Source organism: Scyliorhinus torazame, chromosome 2 (genome assembly GCF_047496885.1).
Source record: "Scyliorhinus torazame isolate Kashiwa2021f chromosome 2, sScyTor2.1, whole genome shotgun sequence".
Lineage (NCBI taxonomy): Eukaryota > Metazoa > Chordata > Chondrichthyes > Carcharhiniformes > Scyliorhinidae > Scyliorhinus > Scyliorhinus torazame.
Genome location: NC_092708.1, coordinates 199,830,511 through 199,852,942, shown reverse-complemented (window position 1 = coordinate 199,852,942; position 22,432 = coordinate 199,830,511). Strand labels below are relative to the sequence as shown.

The window sequence follows — 22,432 nt, the reverse complement described above, 5'->3', positions numbered from 1 at the left end:
ACTGAAATTAGGAATTTATTTTCTCAGACGTCTGTTAATCTTGAAATTCTCTACTCCAGAGAACAGTAAAATATTTAAAGGCTGAATTAGACACATCTAATCAAAGAATTAGCACGGCTGCCTACAGCACTGAGGAGTCGGGTTCGATCCCGCCCCTGGGTCACTGTCCGTGTGGAGTTTGCACATTCTTCCCGTGTCTGCGTAGGTTTCACCCCCACAACTTAAAGATGTGCAGGGTAGGTGGATTGGCCACACTAAATTGGCCCTTAATTGGAAAAAAAATAATAATTGAGAACTCTAAATTCAAAAAGGTTAAAGAAATTAGGAAATTATTGAATTAGAATGCACACCAGAAGGGGTAAGAAAACACATTTCTCTTTCCATACAAGAGATTTTGTTAATGGGAAGTAAGAAAGCACCTACATCTTGTCCGTGACAAGTACTGAACATCAGTTTGAGTGTTTGTAGAGATTCTGAGAAAGTATTCAAAGTTTCCATTGAAGGTAGTTTAGAGAAGTTTCGCTAGGTTGATTACTGGGATGAAGCGGATGCCATATGAAGAAACATTGAGCAGGTTGGGTTTATATCCATAGGAGTTTAGAAGAATGAGAATCGATCTTATCGAAACATATAAGATTCTGAGGTGGGCTTGGCAGATTAGATGCAACGAGGATGTTTCCTCTTGTGCGGCAATCTGGAACTAGGCAGAATAGTTTCAGAATAAGACTGAAATGAAGAGTATTTTTTTCTGAGGGCCATGAATCTTTGGAATTTTCTTATTCCCAAGAGCTATGGAGGCTGAATTATTAAATATAATCAAGATTGAGATAGACAGATTATTGTACTATAGGAGAGTCCAGGGTAATAGGGAGCAGGCAGGAAAGTGGATTTGAGGCCAAGAACTGATCAGCATGATCCCATTGAATGGTGGAACAGGATAAGAGGGGCTGAATGGCCTACTTGTGCTTCTGTTTCCTATATTCTTCTGTTCCTCTTTGAACGTGCTGATGCAGCTTTGCCCATCCTCTCCTCTGTTCAGATAGACCCTAAGAATCCGCTTGTGATCCAAACCACACATTCCACTGTTAGTTCTGTCAAACCTATTGTTTGCATTTCACATATCTGCCGAATTCCCAAATTCCTTATCCATAGAGTTGACATAACAAAGCATAGCCTTCCTAATGGCAAATTCCAGCAACCTTATGACTCCTATCCCAACTCTGGATCATTCCTTAGTGTGATCAAAGTGCAGAACTGATATCAAGTAGAAATGAAGCCCCACTTCCTCATCTCACACCTGCTAAATACCAGGGCATCTATTTCCAGTTGGAACAACTTGCATGGCATGTTATTCTAAGTTTTGAAAAAGATTGGTGATTTTAAAAAAACATAAATATACCAATCATGTACATTATTTTTACCGAATACGGAACAAAGTTGTGAAATTCAATCTCCAAAACACCAGAAATATCCCAAAATCTTGTTCAATAGGACAGATTTTGATTTAATCAAACACTAAGTTGCCTTGACCCTGCTGTACGGTGCATAAACCTCCCCGTGCTGCACAGCAGCATAGTGGTTAGCAATGTTGCTTCACAGCTCCAGGATCCCAGGTTCTATTCCCGGCTTGAGTCACTGTCTGTGTGGAGTCTGCAAGATCTCCCCGTGTCTGCGTGGGTTTCCTCCGGGTGCTCTGGTTTCCTCCCACAGTCCAAAGATGTGCAGGTGGTGGATTGGCTATGCTAAATTGCCTTTAGTGTCCAAAAAAAAAGATTAGGTGGGGTTACTGGGTTGCAGGGATAGGGTGGAGGTGTGGGCTTAAGTAGGGTGCTCTTTCCAAGGGCCGGTGCAGACTCGATGGGCCGAATGGCCTTCTGCACTGTAAATTTTATGAATCTATGATTTATAAAGGCGGCAATCCTTTGATCTCAGAAATGCTGCAGGAGCCCTAACATATATGTTGTTAATAAACGGTTGATAATCGATTGTGTGCGCCACACAAATCCTGTTTACACGGCGCAGTTCTTGAATTATAATTATGATTCAAGTTTTTATGTCGAACTGGCTCAGTGGCACTCTCACCTCTGAGCTGGAATGTAACCAGTTCAAGTTCTTTTTCCTATAATTATCCAATTCCGGCTTCAATTCCTTGATTAAATTTGCCTCCACCACACTCTTGGGCAGCACATTCCAGATTTCTATCCACATCTCTCATGATTTTGAATACCTCTGTCAAATCTCCTCTCAACCTTCTCTTTTCCAAGGAAAACAATCACAACTTCTCCAATTTATCTATGTAACTAAAGCCCCTCATCTCTGGAATAATTCTTGTGAATCTTTTTGGCGCTCTGATATCTTCACATTTTTCCTAAAGTGCAGTGCCCAAATCTGGACACAGTCCTCCAGTTGAGGCAGAATTAGGATTTTATGCAAGTTTAACACAACCACCTTGTTTTTTTACATTGTTGCGGATGGGTAACTGTTCACCTTTCTCCTCACTTCTTGGTTGACTGCCACAAGATATGTATTTTCAGGAGTATTTTAAACCCTTTGAATGTTGTGATTTTAAAGAATAGACACAACACAAGATTCTGAGTTTGAATCAAAAGAAAGATGTTTATACAACATCCAAAATGTCAATACAACAAAAGACCCACTCCCTCAAACATACATACAAGAAAAGATGAAGCATGCAGTTAGATCACGAACAGAATAACAAGGAACAGGTTACATATTTTTAGCCAGTCCCTTAAGATGGACTCGTGTTGCAAGCGTTATCTGTCATTTGCTTCCATGCTACTTCCAAAATTGCGTTCCAGGCCATGATTCCCCTGCTGTTTCTGAGGCAGAATATTCCCACTCCTAAACTCCACGTCTTTCTGAGCTTGAGCCCATTTGCTACTTTTATGTTCAAGCCCCTATACTCCTTACAAACTAATGCCCCTTGGTCTTGCTCCCCTCTATCCTCCTCCTCAATTCACGCATTGTCCATTCCCACAAAGGCAATAAGACATTAAACAACTGGGCTCAATTTCCTGCTCAGACAGTTTGACTAATTCTTCTATTTCCCATTATTTTGTTTTCGGATTACATCGGTAATTTGTTTCCTTTGTTCTTCTACTCCTATTTACCACATCGTCGATGCTCTTTTCTTTTTAAAAATAAAATGTTCTCCTTTTCTACTTACTTCCATTGACTTTATAATGGATACAATCGGTTTAATTGGCAGGAGGATTTCCTAGACTTGACTGTGGCCGTGAAGGGTGTCAGTGGACTGGAAGAAGCTCTGTGTGCCTTCTATGTTGAAGAAGAACATTTCGATAATGATAATCTCTACCAGTGTGGAAGATGTGAGAAACTGGTTAAGGCAACTAAGGTAAGCTTGCCCCAACGTCTAAACATATTTTGTTTTTCTTGAGGTCCTGGATAGCCATAGAACATATTCCCAAAGAGAATTGGAATGACAATATCAAAAATATTTTGCCTCACAGAGTTCTATTCCGACCTTGGGTGACTGTCTGTGTGGCGTTTGCATTTTCACCCGTGTCTGCATGGATTTCCTCCGGGTGCTCCAGTTTCCTCCCACAGTCCAAAGATGTGCAGGTTAGGTGGATTAATCATGCTAAATTGCCCCTTAGTGTCCTAAGGAGTGTAGGTTAAGCGGGGTTACGTGGTTAGGGCGTGGGAGGAGGCCTAGGTAGGGTGCTCTTTCAGAGGGTCGGTGCAGACTTGATAGGCTGAATGGCCTCCTTCTGCACTGTCGGAATTCTATGATTCTATCCTGTGAGAAGTTAGAATTTTGTATTCTATCGATTTAAAATTGGACAAATCTTAACATGTCTTCAAAAATGCTTCTTTGGAAAACAGGCTAAATTCAGGTGATGGGGGCAATTTTAACCTAGTTTGCTATATGGAAAATCTATGGGATCAGTAGAATGATGATTTTGCCCAATACATATGAAAATACCCAATATTACTCATTGACTTCACACACACCCACAGAGCCTCTTGCCTTTTGCCTACCTTTCTTTTTAAGAATTTACTGGATTGGTGCATTAAATTCACTGCAGAAATTTAGAGCTGGTTCTTCACATTGGATTATCACATTGTTAAAACAATCAGTCAACCTCTTGTGCTCAGAAAGGGAATTATTAAATATGTTGATTCTAGTTTCTGCATGTAGTAAATTGGTCATCAAAGATCAGAAACTCAGGGCAGCATGGTGGCGCAGTGGTAACACTGCTTCTTCATGGCGCTGAGGTCCCAGGTTCGATCCTGGCTCTGGGTCACTGTCTGTGGAGTTTGCACATTCTCCCCGTGTTTGTGTGGATTTCGCCCCGACAACCCAAAGATGTGCAGGGTAGGTGGATTTGCCACGCTAAATTGCCCCTTAATTGGAAAAAATGAATTGGGTACTCTACATTTATCAAAAGAAATCTAGAAACTCTCACTCTTTGTTTCATTTCCCTCTTTTTGCAGCTGATTTGGCTCTAATTCGCCACACTGTGATGCATGCTCTGACTGTCATTGCTGTGTTTTTACTCAATCCTTAAATCTCATTTGTTAGGGAGATATGACACACTGTTAACACCATCATTCACAAAGGTCTCCGATGCCTTGTTGTACTGCACCATTGACGGCTCACATTTCAAAGTCATAAGGTTGGAGGGAAAGGTGGAACTCATGGTGCATGCTGTGAGGTGCCCTGCTGCAGCAAGATTTGGGGCATTGTATACTTTTTGCTTCAGTATTGCATTTGTATCCTGTTATATCCTTTTATTTTGCAATTCATTTTTAGCTCTAAATGATTTGCACCAAAATGCTTTAGCCTGCATGTAGTGACTTGCATGGTTTTATATCTGAGGTAACAGCAAATATTGGTGAGTAACAAACACTTATGTCAGTTGTTCAGAATCGATTTTTAAACTTAAGTTTTGCTGATTCAACAGCGAGCTGTTTGCTGGCGGTGGGATTCTCTGCTCCCGCCGCTGTGAATGGGAATTCCCTTTGATGCCACTCCACCCCGCTGGGAAACCCATTAGCGGGGTTGCGCTTCTAGTGAGCCCAAAGAATCCCGTCCTTACAAATGGCCAGAGGATTCCGGCCCTTGTGTCTGTCCTGATGAGCACAAGATGAAAAGCTTCTACGGCATGCCATTTTCGCCCCAAAATATTCAAGTTCTGTACCACCAAAAGTATTCCAATAGTTGGAAAGAATCAAATCAGTATGTGTACTTTTTTGTTAGCCCAATTGTGAAAACTTGAAGTCTTGCTGATGAGGTTTCATTTTTGCCTTAGAAAGCCAGTGGCTTGTATATTGGATGTAATTCTGAAAAGCAGGTTTGACATTCGGTATGAGTCCGGTTTAACCATGTTTATCTGTCCCTCTTGTTTTGCAGGAAGCGAAGCTACGGCATCTCCCTACGTTCCTCACCATTTCGTTGCTACGTTTCAACTTTGATTTTGTCAAATGTGAGCGTTACAAGGAGACAGGATGCTACTCCTTTCCAGTAAGGCTTGATATGTGGCCCTTCTGTGAGCAGGTGAGTTACAATTTTGATTCAATTTTGGCGAGTCCCATGATTTTAAGGGTTGACTCTGGTGGCAGCATAATGTTTTACAACGGACAATTTTCTTTTTCTTTTTGCCTGGGGAAGTTGGTGTGACAACATGAGTTTTAGATGGAAGGATATCATTAACCAAATCTCCTGTGTGGCACAGTGAATTTATGCAATGAACGCCTGTGAGATTCTCCACTGCGATATCACCTCCTGCAAACTTGCGCATCAAGTTTGATTATTTGTCTGTGTTATTAGCTAGTTTCAGTCAGAAGAGTACTAGAATCTTGACAGCTGTCCTCAGTGTGTGTGGGCAAGATCTGGCCCTTTAATGCTGCCATTCAGTTGGCATATTCACATGAATAATGAGCAGTTGAACATGATGACAGAACGTGATGACTACCTGCATTTTGTTTGCATTGGTGGTTCAGTGGTAGAATTCTCGCCTGCCACGTGGGTGGCCCGGATTCGGTTCCCGGCCAATGCATCGCAGCTCTTACGGGCAGCACGGTAGCATGGTGGTTAGCACAATTGCTTCACAGCTCCAGGGTCCCAGGTTCGATTCCCGGCTTGGGTCACTGTCTGTGCAGAGTCTGCACGTTCTCCCCATACATGCGTGGGTTTCCTCCGGGTGCTCCAGTTTCCTCCCACAGTCCAAAGTTGTGCAGGTTAGGTGGATTGGTCATGGTAAATTGCCCTTAGTGTCCAAAATTGCCTTTAGTGTTGGGTCGGGTTACTGGGTTATGGGGATAGGGTGGAGGTGTGGGCTTGGGTAGGGTGCTCTTTCAAAGAGCCGGTGCAGACTCGATGGGCCGAATGGCCTCCTTCTGCACTGTACATTCTATGATTCTATGATTTCCTGATTTTTTTCCCCTTATATTTATTCTCTTTCAGAAATCCCTATTCGACATTTATTTTGGACAGCATTTCTTTTTCAACCATATCATCACTGCAAAGGCTTTGGCCATGAGTACGTGCTCATGATCTTCCACAAGGCAGGATGTTGATATTGTTTGTTATGAGCATGTAGAAAAATCCAGCTACTTCCTCAGTCTATGTAATAGGAATAAAACTTTGTAACTGCAGAATAACTCGGGGTTATTTCCCTCAGAGGGGCAGCACGGTGGCACAGTGGTTAGCATTGTTGCCTCACAGTGCCATGGACCCGGGTTAATTCAGGTGACTGTGTGGAGTTTGCACGTTTTCCCCGTGTCTACATGGATTTCCTCCGGCTGCTCTGGTTTCTTCCCACAGTCCAAAGATGTGCAGGTTAGGTGGATTGGCCACGATAAATTGCCCCTAGATGGGGTTACGAGGATCGGATGGGATTGGGCCTAGGTAGGGTTCTCTATCAGAGGGTCAGTGCAGACCTGATGGGCCGAATGGCCTCCTGCATTGTAGGGATTCTATAAATTGTCCCTTAGTGTCCACAGGTTAGATGGGGTTACAAGGATAGAACATCGAACATACAGTGCAGAAGGAGGCCATTCGGCCCATCGAGTCTGCACCGACCCACTTAAACCCTCACTTCCACCCTATCCCATAACCCAGTAACCCCTTCTAACTTTTTTTTGGTCACTAAGGGCAATTTATCATGGTCAATCCACCTAACCTGCACATCTTTGGACTGCGGGAGGAAACCGGAGCATCCGGAGGAAACCCACGCAGACACGGGGAGAACGTGCAGACTCCGTACAGACAGTGACCCAGCGGGGAATTGAACCTGGGGTCCTGGCGCTGTGAAGCCACAGTGCTATCCACTTGTGCTATCGTGCTGCCCACGGATGGGTGGGGGAGTGGGTCTACGTAGAGTGCTCTTTCAGAAGGTTGGTGCAGACTTGATGGGTAGAATGGCCTCCTGCACTGTATGGATTCTATGAGGATGCCATGATAAAGCCAGAACAGCCTTGTGGAAGATCATGGGTACATACTTGTGATGATATCGCTGAAACAAAAACATGCGCAAAATAAATTTCGAGCAGCGATTTATCAAAGCGATTGAGTAAATGCTTCAGCCACATTACTACTCCAAAAAGAAAAATGAAATCAAAAGATGATGGCAGTCTTTGTAACATATCCATGTTCAAGTGCTGTTATTCAGGCAAGAATTTGAAATTATTTTTTTGATAATTTCAGAGTAGTCAATTATTTTCCCCAATAAAGGGGCAATTTAGCGTGGCCAATCTACCTAACCTGCACATCTTTGGGTTGTGGGGTGAGACCCACACAGACACTGGGAGGGATTGTTCATCTTGCTAGGCCAAGGAATGGAAGTAGGGCATGGAAAGCAAAACTAAGGGGTGGGATGGTGCAGCACGCCGGCGGGATTCTCTGTTTCGCCGGCTGGTCAATGGGGTTTCCCATTGTGGGGCAGCTCTGTGCCGTTGGGAAACCCCCGGGATCCTGGCAATACGGAGAATCCCGACGGTGGAGAATTCAGTCCAAAGTATTTTTTTTTAAAGTGAAAAACCGTGACTATTTCCTGTTGGAACCTATCGACATACTGGTATAATACAACAGGGACATCCTAGGCTTCAGCTGTGTTGCATCATTGAAATGCCATGATTAAACTTCCTCCCAGTTTCATTACTATCCCTATTTATGTCAATCCATATCTTTCTATTCGAGTCTTCAATACTCACAGTCAAATCGTTTAAAAAATAGAATAGACACTCAAGATCAGAAGGATGTTAAAGTTGATCTTTTTCGAGCTGATTTTTTAATATATGATGACTGCTGAGATTTTCATATCAAACAGCAGATTAATCATCCTACATCACACTGCAATTACTAATCTTTCAAAGGGAAATATTACTCCTCTGTAAGAAGGATAAATGCAGAGGATTTGCCTTTATAGGGTGCCTTATTGTTCCTTTAGAAAATGTTTCAAAGATCTTGACATGCAATTTGTTCAAAGTACAGTGAGAGTTAACAGGAAAATCATGATGGCTGTTTTGTCTGCAGGACGATACCACAAACTGAGATTAATGACCAACATTTGATTGTGTTAATTAAAAGTGGAATGTTGCCTAGGACACCGGGAGAATTGCCTGCTTATCTTTGAATAATTCTACAGGATCTTAAGGATGCACTTGTCCTCCTGTAATACACGGAACAGAATCTTAGTATGATATCTCAAATGATGGTTCAGACCTCTGCTAATGCACTACAGTGCACTGGAATTACTTTCGTCCTGGATTAGGACTTCAACTCTCTTATAATTCAGATAAGAATGGTGGAATTCAAATACACATATACCTTTGTTATTTTGTACTTCCCATACTATTTATTGCAAAATAAGAAGGGGACAAGGTACGTTGTGAAAATGTTTTTGTTGTGCAGCCAGTTTTTTTTAGTGAGCATATACTTGTAAATGTTTTAAAAATATGCATGTGATTCAACATGGAGCAACGCCTGTGCAGTACCTTCCAGGCTGTGCAATTTAGCAGGAATATTGGTAAAGGTGAACTTTTATTCTGTTGATGTCGAGTTTTGTTGTGTTCTTTTGCCTCAATCCTATTTTCTATTCATTTTGACCTAATTTCAGGCAGGCTGAAAGGAAATATCCAGACTTGTTTGCATGAAGAGTGAACAGCACAGACGGGTTGGCCTGTGTTCCTGCTGCAGATTCTTTGTATATAACTTGAATGCCATACCGTCAAATCTGTGGATATTCTCCCTAAATGAGCTTGCCACTGATATCGGCAAAGCAGTGCCGAGCTGTGGGTGAAGTTGCAAATGAAGAATCTATAGTAGCAACTCAACAGAAATTCTTTTTATTCCTATCGGGTTGCAGAATCTGATTGAAAAGTTCAGTCTTTCCCCCACCTCAAATTTCCTCTTTAAAGTTTTCCTTTGCTTATTCTGGCAGCACAGAAAAGTTGAAATTACTGTCCATTGGTGAGAGCAGATTTTCCTTTAATCAGTTGTGATTTACCATCACAATCAATGCTGTCAGTCATAGTCATGCAACCATTCATTCCTCCTTGCATTTGGTGCCTGATTGCTTTGATGCAAATTTGCAACAAGGTGCACATTTCTTTTTCAACCTTTCTGTTTTCAAAAAAATCAGAATAATGTGCTAGCTCTTTGGTAGAATTAGTGCCACCCCCCTGCGTTTTACCCATTGCACTCTGATATTTTTAAAGTATTTATCCATTCCCTGTTGAATGTTGCAGTTGAATTTACAACCCACTAACCATTTTAGATCACAGCTCAGTGTGAAAAATGTTTGCTTAGGTTGCTTCAGATTTTTTTCTACTCACCTTACCTCTGTTCTTTGCTTACTGAGCCTTCTGCCAATGGAAACAATTTCTTCAGTTTTCTGAAAAAACCTTCATGGTTTTCAATACCTTAATCAAATCTCTGATATAAGGAGAACAACCCCAGCTTCTCTAGTATCCTCCCCCCAGCCCCATGTGAAGTTTCTTATCCCATGGAGTATTCTAGTAAATCATTATGGCCCCCACTCTAGGGCCTTGCCGTTCTTCATAATATGTGGAGCCTAGATGTGATGTTAAGAATTGATACTTAATTAATATGTTATAAAGGGTTAACTTCCTCACTTAAGTACTTTGCCAACACTAAGGGCATTCAAATGGTCATTGGATAGATTTCTGGACGATAAGAGAATAGTGTAGATGGGCTTTAGAGTGGTTTCACAGGTCGGCGCAACATCGAGGGCCGAAGGGCCTGTACTACGCTGTTATGTTCTATGTTCTACTCCTCAATAAAGACCCTATAGAAAACAAAATACTGCAGGTGCTGGAAATCTGAGATAAAAACAGAAAATGGTACAGTTACTGAGTAGATCAGGCAGCATCTGAAGAGAGAAGCTAGAGTTAATGTTTCAGATTGATGAACCTTTTGACAAAATTATCACTTAAATGTTTCCGATAATAACTGATGTTTCACAAATTCTTACAATATTTTTGTAAAATCTGATATGTTTGTCCATTGTGCAGATAGAGAAATTTTCATTGGAGCAGACTCGCAACAGGGCCACAAGACATTAAATGCCAGTGTCTGTGCAGCCACCTTGTTTGTCTATCTTAAAATGGCACGCAGTACGAGGCAGGAAAATACTCTCCATATTGACTGATGAGAAACATTTCTAGTTGCACAGACTTAATTTTAGGGTACAATTGCTCCAGGATTTGAGTACATAATTTTTAGGCTGGCACTTGAATGCAGTACTGAGCGAGCACTAAATTATCTGAGGTACAGTCCTTCAGATGGCAAGTTAAACTGAGGACTTAACTGCCTATTCAGTTTGTTGCTTAACTAATACTTTAAAACAGGTCGATCATTCATTCATTGTTTGTGAGAGATTTTTGGTGTGTTGAGCAAAAAACAATGCAGACTGCACCTTGAGTCACTTTGAAACATCCTGAGGATGTGAAAGGCACCAAATAAAGGCAAGTTCTTTGTTTCCAGGAAGATTCTGATAATTCTGCAATTTGAAACTCCTATCTTAGAAAAAGGGAAAAGGATCATTGGTTTATTTAAAATTAGCACTTAAAATAGTGTAAAGTATTAAATATCTAGTAAATATTGATCATATAAGCTTTGGAATTCCTTCCCTAACCTCTCTGCATCGCTTCCCTTTAAGACACTCCTTAAAACCTAACCCTTTGACTAACCTTTTAGTCACTTGTTTTAATATCTGTCTACTTGGCCTGATGCTACATTTTCTCTGATAACATTCTTGCAAAGTTTCTTGGGACATGTTGCTACATTATAGGTGCCATATTAATCCAGGCTGTTCTAATAAACTAGAGCTAGTGAAAATCACACCTTCCTTGTTTTGTCTCATAGAATGATCTGCCAGATTCTGAGTATGAATACGAACTCTTTTCTGTAATCATCCACAAAGGAGGCTGTTATGGAGGGCATTACCATGCATACATCAAAGACATTGACCAACTGGGCAGCTGGTTCTCTCTTGTGAGTAAATTACTATAAAAGCATATTACTGCTCTTGAGAAACTTAATAGTGAACGTCTCTGATCCTTTATTCAAAATCAGCAAGTGAGTGTCTTCATGATAGTCGTTTTGATTAAAATTTATATTAAAAGGTGGATAGCTTATAACACTTGTTTAATATATTGCAATATGTAATTGTGCTACCAACCATTTGTGTGGCTGATCCAGCAGTTCTTCTCTAACATTCCAGATTACCTTCTCCTAGCCATCCGTGATAATGCCTTGCTTTTGTTGGCTGAAACTTTTAAATGAAAATGTGTCAGTAAGTTCCAGTAGCAAAGAGGGTTCTGAAGAGAAATGAGCCTGTGACCTCAGATCAGTTGTTAAATGTTTCAATGAATTTTGTTCCTTTTCATAGGAATAGGCATTGATTGGGCCTGTCCTTCCATTCATTTTGAGGACTGCTGGTCTGTACTCCAGTGTCATTTACGCAACTTTACTCCATTTTTCTTGATACCCTTTCTCCTCCTCCAGGTATGGTGCCCTAAGGGAACGTTGGTGACCATGGGCTTCCATTGGATTAGTCCATGATTATTAGGCCATGATTATGCTTTGCAAAGCATTGCAGTGGTTTGCCAATTCATTCTGCATTATGGCTGACCAGGAAACTCCCTGGTCTTTCCACCTGCCATCATATTGGAAAGATATACAGGTTGATAATCAACTTGTTTGGCCACATTATGAATGCAACTATCACAGCCACTAAGTGTGACTTGAACCCGAAGCTTCTGGCCCAGAGGGAGGGATGCGGCCCTGAGGGAGAAGAAACTACCTACTAGGCCATAAGACCTCCTCCCTTGCTGCTCTTACTAAACAAAAATCTGTTAATCTTAACCTTGATAATTTCAATTGACACAGGATCCCACAGTCTTTTGGGTGAGAGTTCTACAATTACATTGTCCTTTACATGAAAAAGGACTTCCTAATTTAACTTCTGAAGGACATAGCTTGTATTTTAAGACTATCCTCCTTATTCAGGATATCCCCACCAGAAATAACTTATTTACGTGAGAATATCCTATTTTTGTTTCAATTTGGCGGAGATGCGCTACTGGTTAGGGAGAATTGTACTATGGGAGGACACCTCAGAGGGCAGTGAGGCTATATGGGTAGAAGATCAGGAATAAGAAGGTTGCAGTCACAACGTTGGGGGTTTACTACAGGCCTCCCAACAGCCAGCGGGAGATAGAGGAGCAGATAGGTAGACAGATTTTGGAAAAGAGTAAAAACAACAGGGTTGTTGTGATCGGAGACTTCAACTTCCCCAATATTGACTGGGACTCACTTAGTGCCAGGGGCTTAGATGGGGCAGAGTTTGTAAGGAGCATCCAGGAGGGCTACTTAAAACAATATGTAGACAGTCCAACTAGGGAAGGGGCTGTACTGGACCTGGTATTGGGGAATGAGCCCGGCCAGGTGGTAGAAGTTTCAGTAGGGGAGCATTTCGGGAACAGTGACCACAGTTCATTAAGGTTTAAAATGCTGGTGAACAAGGATAAGAGTGGTCCTAGGGTGAATATGCTAAATTGGGGGAAGGCTAATTATAACAATATTAGGCGGGAACTGAAGAACCTAGATTGGGGGCAGATGTTTGAGGGTCAATCAACATCTGACATGTGGGAGGCTTTCAAGTGTCAGTTGAAAGGAATTCAGGACCGGCATGTTCCTGTGAGGAAGAATGATAAATACGACAATTTTTGGGAACCTTGGATAACAAGAGATATTGTAGGCCTCGTCAAAAAGAAAAAGGAGGCATTTGTCAGGGCTAGAAGGCTGGGAACAGACGAAGCCTGTGTGGAATACAAGGAAAGTAGGAACGAACTTAAGCAAGGAGTCAGGAGGGCTAGAACGGGTCACGAAAGGTCATTGGCAAATAGGGTTAAGGAAAATCCCAAGGCTTTTTACACGTACATAAAAAGCAAGAGTGTAGCCAGGGAAAGGGTTGGCCCACTGAAGGATAGGCAAGCGAATCTATATGTGGAGCCAGAGGAAATGGGCGAGGTACTAAATGAATACTTTGCATCAGTATTCACCAAAGAGAAGGAATTGGTAGATGTTGAGTCTGGAGAAGGGTGTGTAGATAGCCTGGGTCACATTGAGATCCAAAAAGACGAGGTGTTGGGCGTCTTGAAAAATATTAAGGTAGATAAGTCCCCAGGGCCTGATGGGATCTACCCCAGAATACTGAAGGAGGCTAGAGAAGAAATTGCTGAGGCCTTGACAGAAATCTTTGGATCCTCACTGTCTTCAGGTGATGTCCCGGAGGACTGGAGAATAGCCAATGTTGTTCCTTAGTTTAAGAAGGGTAGCAAGGATAATCCAGGGAACTACAGGCCGGTGAGCCTTACGTCAGTTGTAGGGAAATTACTGGAGAGAATTCTTCGAGACAGGATCTACTCCCATTTGGAAGCAAATGGACGTATTAGTGAGAGGCAGCATGGTTTTGTGAAGGGGAGGTCGTGTCTCACTAACTTGATAGAGTTTTTCGAGGAGGTCACAAAGATGATTGATGCAGGTAGGGCAGTGGATGTTGCCTATATGGACTTCAGTAAGGCCTTTGACAAGGTCCCTCATGGTAGACTAGTACAAAAGGTGAAGTCACACGGGATCAGGGGTGAGCTGGCAAGGTGGATACAGAACTGGCATGGTCATAGAAGGCAGAGAGTAGCAATGGAAGGATGGTTTTCTAATTGGAGGACTGTGACTAGTGGTGTTCCGCAGGGATCAGTGCTGGGACCTTTGCTGTTTGTAGTATATATAAATGATTTGGAGGAAAATGTAACTGGTCTGATTCGTACGTTTGCAGACGACACAAAGGTTGGTGGAATTGCGGATAGCGATGAGGACTGTCAGAGGATACAGCAGGATTTAGATTGTTTGGAGACTTGGGCGGAGAGATGGAAGATGGAGTTTAATCCGGACAAATGTGAGGTCATGCATTTTGGAAGGTCTAATGCATGTAGGGAATATACAGTGAATGGTAGAACCCTCAAGAGTATTGAAAGTCAGAGAGATCTCGGTGTACAGGTCCACAGGTCATTGAAAGGGGCAACACAGGTGGAGAAGGTAGTCAAGAAGGCATACGGCATGCTTGCCTTCATTGGCCGGGGCATTGAGTATAAGAATTGGCAAGTCATGTTGCAGCTGTATAGAACCTTAGTTAGGCCACACTTGGAGTATAGTGTTCAATTCTGGTCGCCACACTACCAGAAGGATGTGGAGGCTTTAGCGAGGGTGCAGAAGAGATTTACCAGAATGTTGCCTGGTATGGGGGGCATTAGCAATGAGGAGCGGGTGAATAAACTCGGTTTGTTCTCACTGGAACGACGGAGGTGGAGGGGCGACCTGATAGAGGTCTACAAAATTATGAGGGGCATAGACAGAGTTGATAGTCAGAGGCCTTTCCCAGGGTAGAGGGGTCAATTACTAGGGGGCATTGGTTTAAGGTGCGAGGGGCAAGCTTTAGAGGAGATGTACGAGGCAAGTTTTTTACACAGCGGGTGGTCGGTGCCTGGAACTCGCTACCGGAGGAGGTGGTGGAAGCAGGGACGATAGTGACATTTAAGGGGCATCTTAACAAATACATGAATAGGATGGGAACAGAGGGATACGGACCCAGGAAGTGTAGAAGATTGTAGTTTAGTCAGGCAGCATGGTCGGCACGGGCTTGGAGGGCCGAAGGGCCTTTTCCTGTGCTGTACTTTTCTTTGTTCTTTGTTTGGATTCACCTTTCAATTTTCTAAACTCTGAGGGATACAAATCATGTTTAGGCCCCCTGCCCTCCTAATTAAACCCTTTAAGTCTGGTACCTTCTGGTGATTCTGCACTGTAACTGCTCTGAGACCAGAATAAATGTCATGAAATGCTGTGCCCAAAACTAAACTCAGTACCCCAGATGTGGCCTGACTAAGGCTCTGTACAACTGAAGCATTACTTCAGTTACACTAATCCCTTGAGATAGCGGCATTAGCGTTTCAGATTACTTTTTTGTATTTGTGAATTAGTTTTTAGTGGATTTTGTAGATGGGCACTTAAATCCTTTTGCTACTCTCTAGCTCCTATCCCTGCCACCATTTAGAAAATATCCCAATTTATCATTCTCTGATCCAAAGTGGATGACTGCATTATGGCCCATTTTGCACTCTATTTGTCATTGTTTCATCCATATATTTCAATCTGTTTATAGCTCGTTGCAACATTTTGCTCTCAACTACACAACTTAGTGTAATTTGCAAACTTGGAGACACAGCACTTGAATTTTTGCTAATCATATGTGAAGCCTTTTTGTTGAAAAAATTATAAGTCAGTCAGCACTTCGAGTTTTCGCCAAAGGTCCTTTATTTAACACAAAGTTCGTGGGGGGATTAGCGAGACCACAGTCATTCCAAATGTCCCCGCTTTACAAAGGTAAGGCAAGCAATTTATATGATACAGTGAGCAATATCTAGGACAAAAGGCATTCTTTAAATTAGCAAAAAGACAGAAAAGCGAGCAGGCCGAAGTTAGAGTTTAATAACAGGCCTTGAGTTCCTCGCCTAAGAAAAATAATAATTGTCTGCTGTCAGCAAAGCAATGTGCAGCTGGACGCTTGTTTACATTGCATGACCTTCTGACTGTTTCATACAGAACATCTTGACTAAAAATAAGGCTAAATATCCATCATGCTTTGCCAAGCGCCTATTTCCATGAAATATAGTCAAGCAGCTGGTTAAAATGAATATAGGGTATTAAGGCAACTAATCCGCCAACTAAAGTCCCTTCTACAATTCCCTCCTTGTTGATCTTATGATCAACACATTGTTAGTACATTACAGTTTCCTCAGCGGCAAAGGGTGGGCTATAATGTAAGGGGAATGGACGTATGATAGACACCTGATTGTTAAGTGGCTGGGACCACGGAGGCAAACCTGACATACTCGCCCCCATGCCCTGACAACATCCGAGCAGCACTTAAACAGTAACCATACGACAATCAGGATTACAACGATGATCATAATCCAAATCACAATTCTCTGTCCTAATGTTCCCAACCACCCAAAGCCAAAGTCCCATCCCCCATCCTCATGCAATCATGCTACCTCTCTACGATTGTGATCCACCAGATTATCAATTTTCTCTGAGTTATCAGGGATGTATGTGCAGCAGTCACTGCCAATCAGGGCACAAGTACCTCCCCTTTCAGCTCACAAGAAATCAAGGGCCATCCTATTCTGTAGGGCAACCACTCTTATAGCAACCATCTCAGTTTCTATCTGATTAACAACTTCCGCAGTGTCATTAGCTACCTGCTCAAGCATGTCTCATAATTCACGTAGGTCGTATGCATTAGTGGTTATTCCTAATGGTGGCATCATGATTCCCAGCATTTGTGCCCATGTCATAACACTTTGTGTCGACCTGTGATGGGGATGGTCCTGCAGTTGCTGGACGTGATGTACATAAAGGACTACATATACCAAATAGCAGGAGCCCTCTCAATTTTCTGGTAACCACGGGTACGCCTTACGTCCACAGATAAAATATGTGCGGTTATATGCGGCCAGGTTTCCTTTACTATCAGTCATCATTAGTCTAATCGGATCCCCTCCCCAGGGGCCTCTACTAGTTTGATTTTCAACCGCTGACCAGTCAAAGATGAATAGCCCTTTACTGTAAGGCGGAGCATAGGGGGTTGCCAATTCAAGGTCTGGTCCCACTGACTCGTGCCAACTGGGTAGGTCCCATATGTTTTATGTTTCCTAAAGCATATGCTATCCTTTGGGACTCCAGTATAATTGGGAAGGATCAAACAGGGCGGTTGGCGTGTTACATTAAATCTAGGCCACCACCATCCTTTAAACCTATTCATATCATAACCAGCTGATCTCCAATCTAACATATCCTGTGTATCTTCCCCATGCCCTGTATTATTCAGTCGCAGGGCCCAATCTGCTATCTTGTTACTGGTGAATAGGATGGGTTGCACGGGGATGCCCTCCCCCGAGCATCTGGAAATTTGTGTACAAATCCAACAACTGGATTTATTTACCCTCTCTGCGTATGAGTGGGACATGTATATCAAGGTGTTCGTGTTCGGTTTTCCCTCTACATGATGTTGGATTAATATGATAATATAAAAACATCAACGTCGTCATTCTCTTCAGGGCAGTGTTTCGCTAGTACTCTCAAAGTTCCGTATGATATAGTTTACACGAGTTGCGTGGATCCAATCTGGCTTTTCTTTTACTTTAATGGCTGTTCAGGTTGTCAGCAGCACTTGGTAGGGTCCATTCCACCTAGGAGAAAAATAATCTTTGTTTAGTGCTTTTACATATACTTGACCTCCAGGTTTAAAGGGGTGTGTATTTCCCTCTTTTGGATGCATCTGAGCCTGTCGCACCTTGTCATGTATTTTTCCAGCGGTCTCGCACATAGCTTGGGCATATTTAAGTGACGTCTCATCTGCCCATATTAAGGCTACTGCCGCTGGGGTCATTGGGGGTTTTGTTCCAGTTGTCATGGGACGTCCCATTAATATCTCATACGGGGTTAAGCCTGTATTGCGATTTTTCTGATTTCTCAGGGCATACATTACTATGGGTATGGCATCTGGCCATAGCAGCCCATTTTGTTGACACACTTTTGCAACTGCCATTTTAATTATTCCATTCACCCGTTCCACCATTCCTGAGGATTGCGGCTGATGTGGGATATGCAATTTCCAATCAAATCCCATGGCTTCTGTGAGGGTTTTGGTCAATTTGCTAGTGAAATGAGTTCCCCTGTCACTGTTAATACCCATCGGTATTCCAAACCCAGGTATTATTTCCTTCAATAGAATATTTACCACTGTTCTAGCATCATCTCTTTTGGTCGGAAATGCCTCTACCCACCATGAAAACATGTCCACTATCACCAGCATGTATTTGAATCCCTTAGCCATCGGCATGTGTACAAAATCTATCTGCAAATTTTCAAAAGGCATTTTGGACTGTGGGAGATGATCAAAGACAGTGGGTGTTTTGCCCCGATTATTCCTCTGACAAATCATACATGTGCGGGCTACTTTTTCAATTGTTACCGTAATACCTGGAGCATACCATTGTTGACATATGGCATGTGTCATCCCTCCTTTGCCCACATGAGCCTGCCCATGGGCAAGGCGGCATAGTGGCAAAAACAGACTTCTGGGGCATACTGTGCGGTATCGGGGTGGACCCAGATCTGATGGCTGTCTTGGTAGCAACCGGCTTTGGGCCAAGAGCGACGCTCCTGTGGGGACGCTTGCTCCTGTGCCTGCTTTAACTCTGGTTGTGTTATGGTGGACGGAAGTTCTACTACAGCAGCTTGCAGTTGTGGCTGCTGTTTGAGAGCCACTTCTTTTGCTATTTTATCAGCAAATCTATTACCACTGGAGACTTCATTGTCTGCAGTAGTATGCGCTTCGCACTTTAAAACGGCTATCTTGCTGGGCAGCTGAACAGCATCTCGTAAATTTAAAATTAATTTAACACGTTTAATAGGTTGGCCGGAGGAAGTTATGAACCTCCCTGTTTTTCCATAATTGGCCAAAATCGTGGACTACCCCAAAAGCGTATCGAGAATCAGTATAAATGTTGACTGTCTTACTTTTAGCTAGAATACATGCCCTAGTAAACGTGAATAACTCAGCCGCTTGGGCAGACGTTCCCGAAGGCAGAGCAAAAGCTTCCACTATCTCGAATGGAGTTACCATTGCATAGCCGGCCAGGAGGGCCGTATCATTTGGTCGGTTCGCTGACCCATCAGTGAAAAAGATGATGTCTAGATTTTTGAGTGGGTGTCTCAATAAATCAGGGCGAGGGGTTCTGGGGGCTTCAACCAATTGTACACAGTCATGATGAAACAAATGTTCTTCTTCCGAGGGCGCGGGTAAGAGTGTAGCAGGGTTGATAGCTGGTGCTTGCTTGTAGGTAAAGTTAGTCTTGGAGAGAAGGATTACCTCGTACCCAGTGCGTCGAGCCGCAGTAAAATGCTGCGTTGCGGATGAATTAAGCAGCAGCAAAACAGAGTGAGGAACCAATACTGTACACGGGTGGTTGAGTACAAGCAGTACTGATTTTTCTACTATGGTGGCCGTGGCTGCTACTGCTCTTAAGCAACTTGGCATACCCTTTACCACTGCACATAGGGCGACCGAGTAATAGGCAAGGGGTAATTTCCCTTCTCCCTGCTCCTGCACCAGGACCCCTTTTGCAAATCCCCCTGCTTCATTCACATTTCATTGCTGAAATTAGGAAGTCCCAAAGCAGGGGCGCTAATCATGGCCTGTTTCAAGTTACAAAATGCTTGCTCCCTCTCTGGGGTCCAGATAACAACTGAAGGGGCGTCCTGTAGGGTAGCCTTGCGCTGTACTGCATCCATCTCCCTATAGTCCAGTATCCACTGCCTGCAACAGCCCACCATGCCGAGGAAGGTGAGCGTTTCCTTTTTCGTACTTGGAGTTGGAACCCTTGCTACAGCCTGTATTCGTTCAGACCCAAGCCTCCACTGTCCTTGCTGAAGCTGAAATCCCAAATGCTGAACTGTCTCCTGACAGAATTGCAGCTTGTCCATTGAGGCCCTATGCCCCCTTTCTGCCAGATGTGACAATAGCAAAAGGGTATCCTGTTGGTAAGTTAGACCCCCCTCTGAGGCCAATAATAAATCGTCCGCATATTGTAACAATGTTGAGCCGGACGACAACTGGCACTCATCCGAGTCTCTTAACCGCCACAGCATATACTGCCAGGCTTTCTGTGTAGCCCTGCGGGAGGCACGTCCAAGTGTGCTGTTGATTCTAATATGTAAAAGCAAATAGATATTGACTGTCCGGGTGCAATGGTATGGAGAAAAAGGCTGAGCACAAATCCATGACAGAAGGTGTCTGCTGTTGGTGGTATAGAAGACAAAATGACATTTGTGTCCAGCACCAATAGATAACAATAGGGATAACAATTTTATTGACGGCTCTGAGATCTTGCACAAATCACCACTCGTTGGGTCTTCCTACTTTTGAAATAGGGAGTTTAGGGGTGTTACAGGGGCTTTGTGTCCTCTTCAGCAGCCCTTGCTGTAATAGTGCATTGACCACTCCCTCTATCCGTTTCTCTGCTTCTGGTGCCAACCGGTATTGTTTCAAGCAGGGTAGGGCAACATTCTTCTGTAACTGCACCCTATGCGCTGGGGCAGAATGTACCTTTCCAACATGATTTTTATGCTGGGCCCATAGATGTGCCAGCACCTGGGCCAGGACTGAAGGGAGTAAATGATGGCTGTTTCGGGGCGGTTGTTGGCTTTCAAATGTAGCGGACCATTGTTCCTCTTTCCAGGTCACTCTGCCCTCCTGTTTGCTATAAAACTCTATCAGGCAATTTCATCCATCTATTTCAGCATCAATCTGATGTATTACTTTTTTTTCTGGCCTCTTTTATCAGTTCTCCCATTTGCTTTGCCTTAGCGGGATGTCTTACGGCCAATGTTAAATGGGGTTCTGAAGTTAAACCCATCCTGAAGAGGTCCCACTGACTATCGGTCAACTGTACTAACATTCCTAATCCCACAACACCGAAAAATAAAAATGGGGTGACATGCAATGTTGTCTGCTTTCCTAGGTGACATTGCGCTTGTAAATTGTATGCCGGCTCATCCTCACGAGCATACCAAGCCGTGCAGTGGGTCACTATGTTCTCTCGTCTGGTCTCTGTCAGGTGTTTTAATAGCTGCGCCCAGGGGTCAGTAATCTTTTGTAAGGCTTCCTGTTTAACGATGGTGCTGTAAGGGTTAATGCTCAGCTGCCAGCAATATAACACAGACACAGAACGACCTGGCTCTTGGTCAGAAGCTATTAAATTCAACAACTGATGAGCTCTTATCTGAGGCAGTTCCATGAACATGCCATTGTTAGTGCAATGTATTATTGCCCCCAATTTGCAGAGTGTCTGCCTGCCAAGCAGAGGGAGGGGTGTAGTTTTTGAAATAATCATAGTATCGACCAGGGGGATATCATCAATTTCCAGGTTAGTCGGGCGTGATACAGGCTCCGTCATGGGAATACCGGCTACTCCAGTGACAATAGAGGACTCACCGGGGGTTAGTTCCACGGAGGGGGGCACAGACAACATAGTAGCGCCGGTATCGACCACAAGGTCCATATCGTGATCTCCTATTTTAACCGTTGTCATAGGTTCGTCTCTTACCGAGTTGGACAGTCTGATCATGGCCGCCTGTCCCACCTTTTCTCCGTGGCACTCCTATTGATTTTGATTAGGGTTCGGGTCAGAGTACTTAAAGAGAGGCAGGGGAGGGGACATGTCTCCAAATGGGATGCATCCTTCCTGGGGGTTAAAGTTACATTCACGAGCCCAATGTCCCTTTGCCCCACATCTTCTACATTGATCCTGGGATCTAACTCTCCTTTGCCACTGTCCTCTGCCTCTACCCCCACCTCTCCGCCCTCTGCTGACCTGCTGACCCCGAACCTGCCCACTCTTTCCTTGGTAGAATTGTCCTGTGATTCTCGGCTTTTGATCTTTGGGGGCTATGAACAGTCCTTCTCGGTCCATGTTTACCAAGGAGGTAACCACTGCCATCCATGACTGTGTTTGCCAGGTGAGATTAATCAATTTGTAACTTTGCGCATGCTCTGGTAGCATGCAATTCAACAATGTCTGCACCGCTAAAGGTCCATTGTCTTCCAATGCAACACTGGCATGTTCCTCCCAACAGTTCTTAAATCTGGCCACAAATACGGCAGCCTTCACCTCGCCTATGTCACTATGCTTCTTGGCCCCTTGCATGAAAGCCTCTTTTCCCCTATTTGCTAACCAGTGTTCAAGGGACTCGTTTCCTTCATTTAAATGATCATCATTGTGAGCCTAGTCCCCGTTTATA

At 43.4% G+C, this 22,432-nt stretch overlaps 1 protein-coding gene across 3 annotated transcripts in view; it reads left to right on the top strand.

The window, feature by feature from the left end:
* Window positions 1-22,432, top strand: part of usp40 (ubiquitin specific peptidase 40) — a 199,627-nt gene that overhangs the window by 54,269 nt on the left and 122,926 nt on the right. For all 3 annotated transcript variants that reach the window (XM_072482533.1, XM_072482540.1, XM_072482550.1), the window contains 3 exons: window positions 3,230-3,376; window positions 5,399-5,542; window positions 11,375-11,503. In XM_072482533.1, coding sequence (XP_072338634.1) covers window positions 3,230-3,376; window positions 5,399-5,542; window positions 11,375-11,503 — 420 coding nt within the window. The remainder of the gene's footprint in view (window positions 1-3,229; window positions 3,377-5,398; window positions 5,543-11,374; window positions 11,504-22,432) is intronic.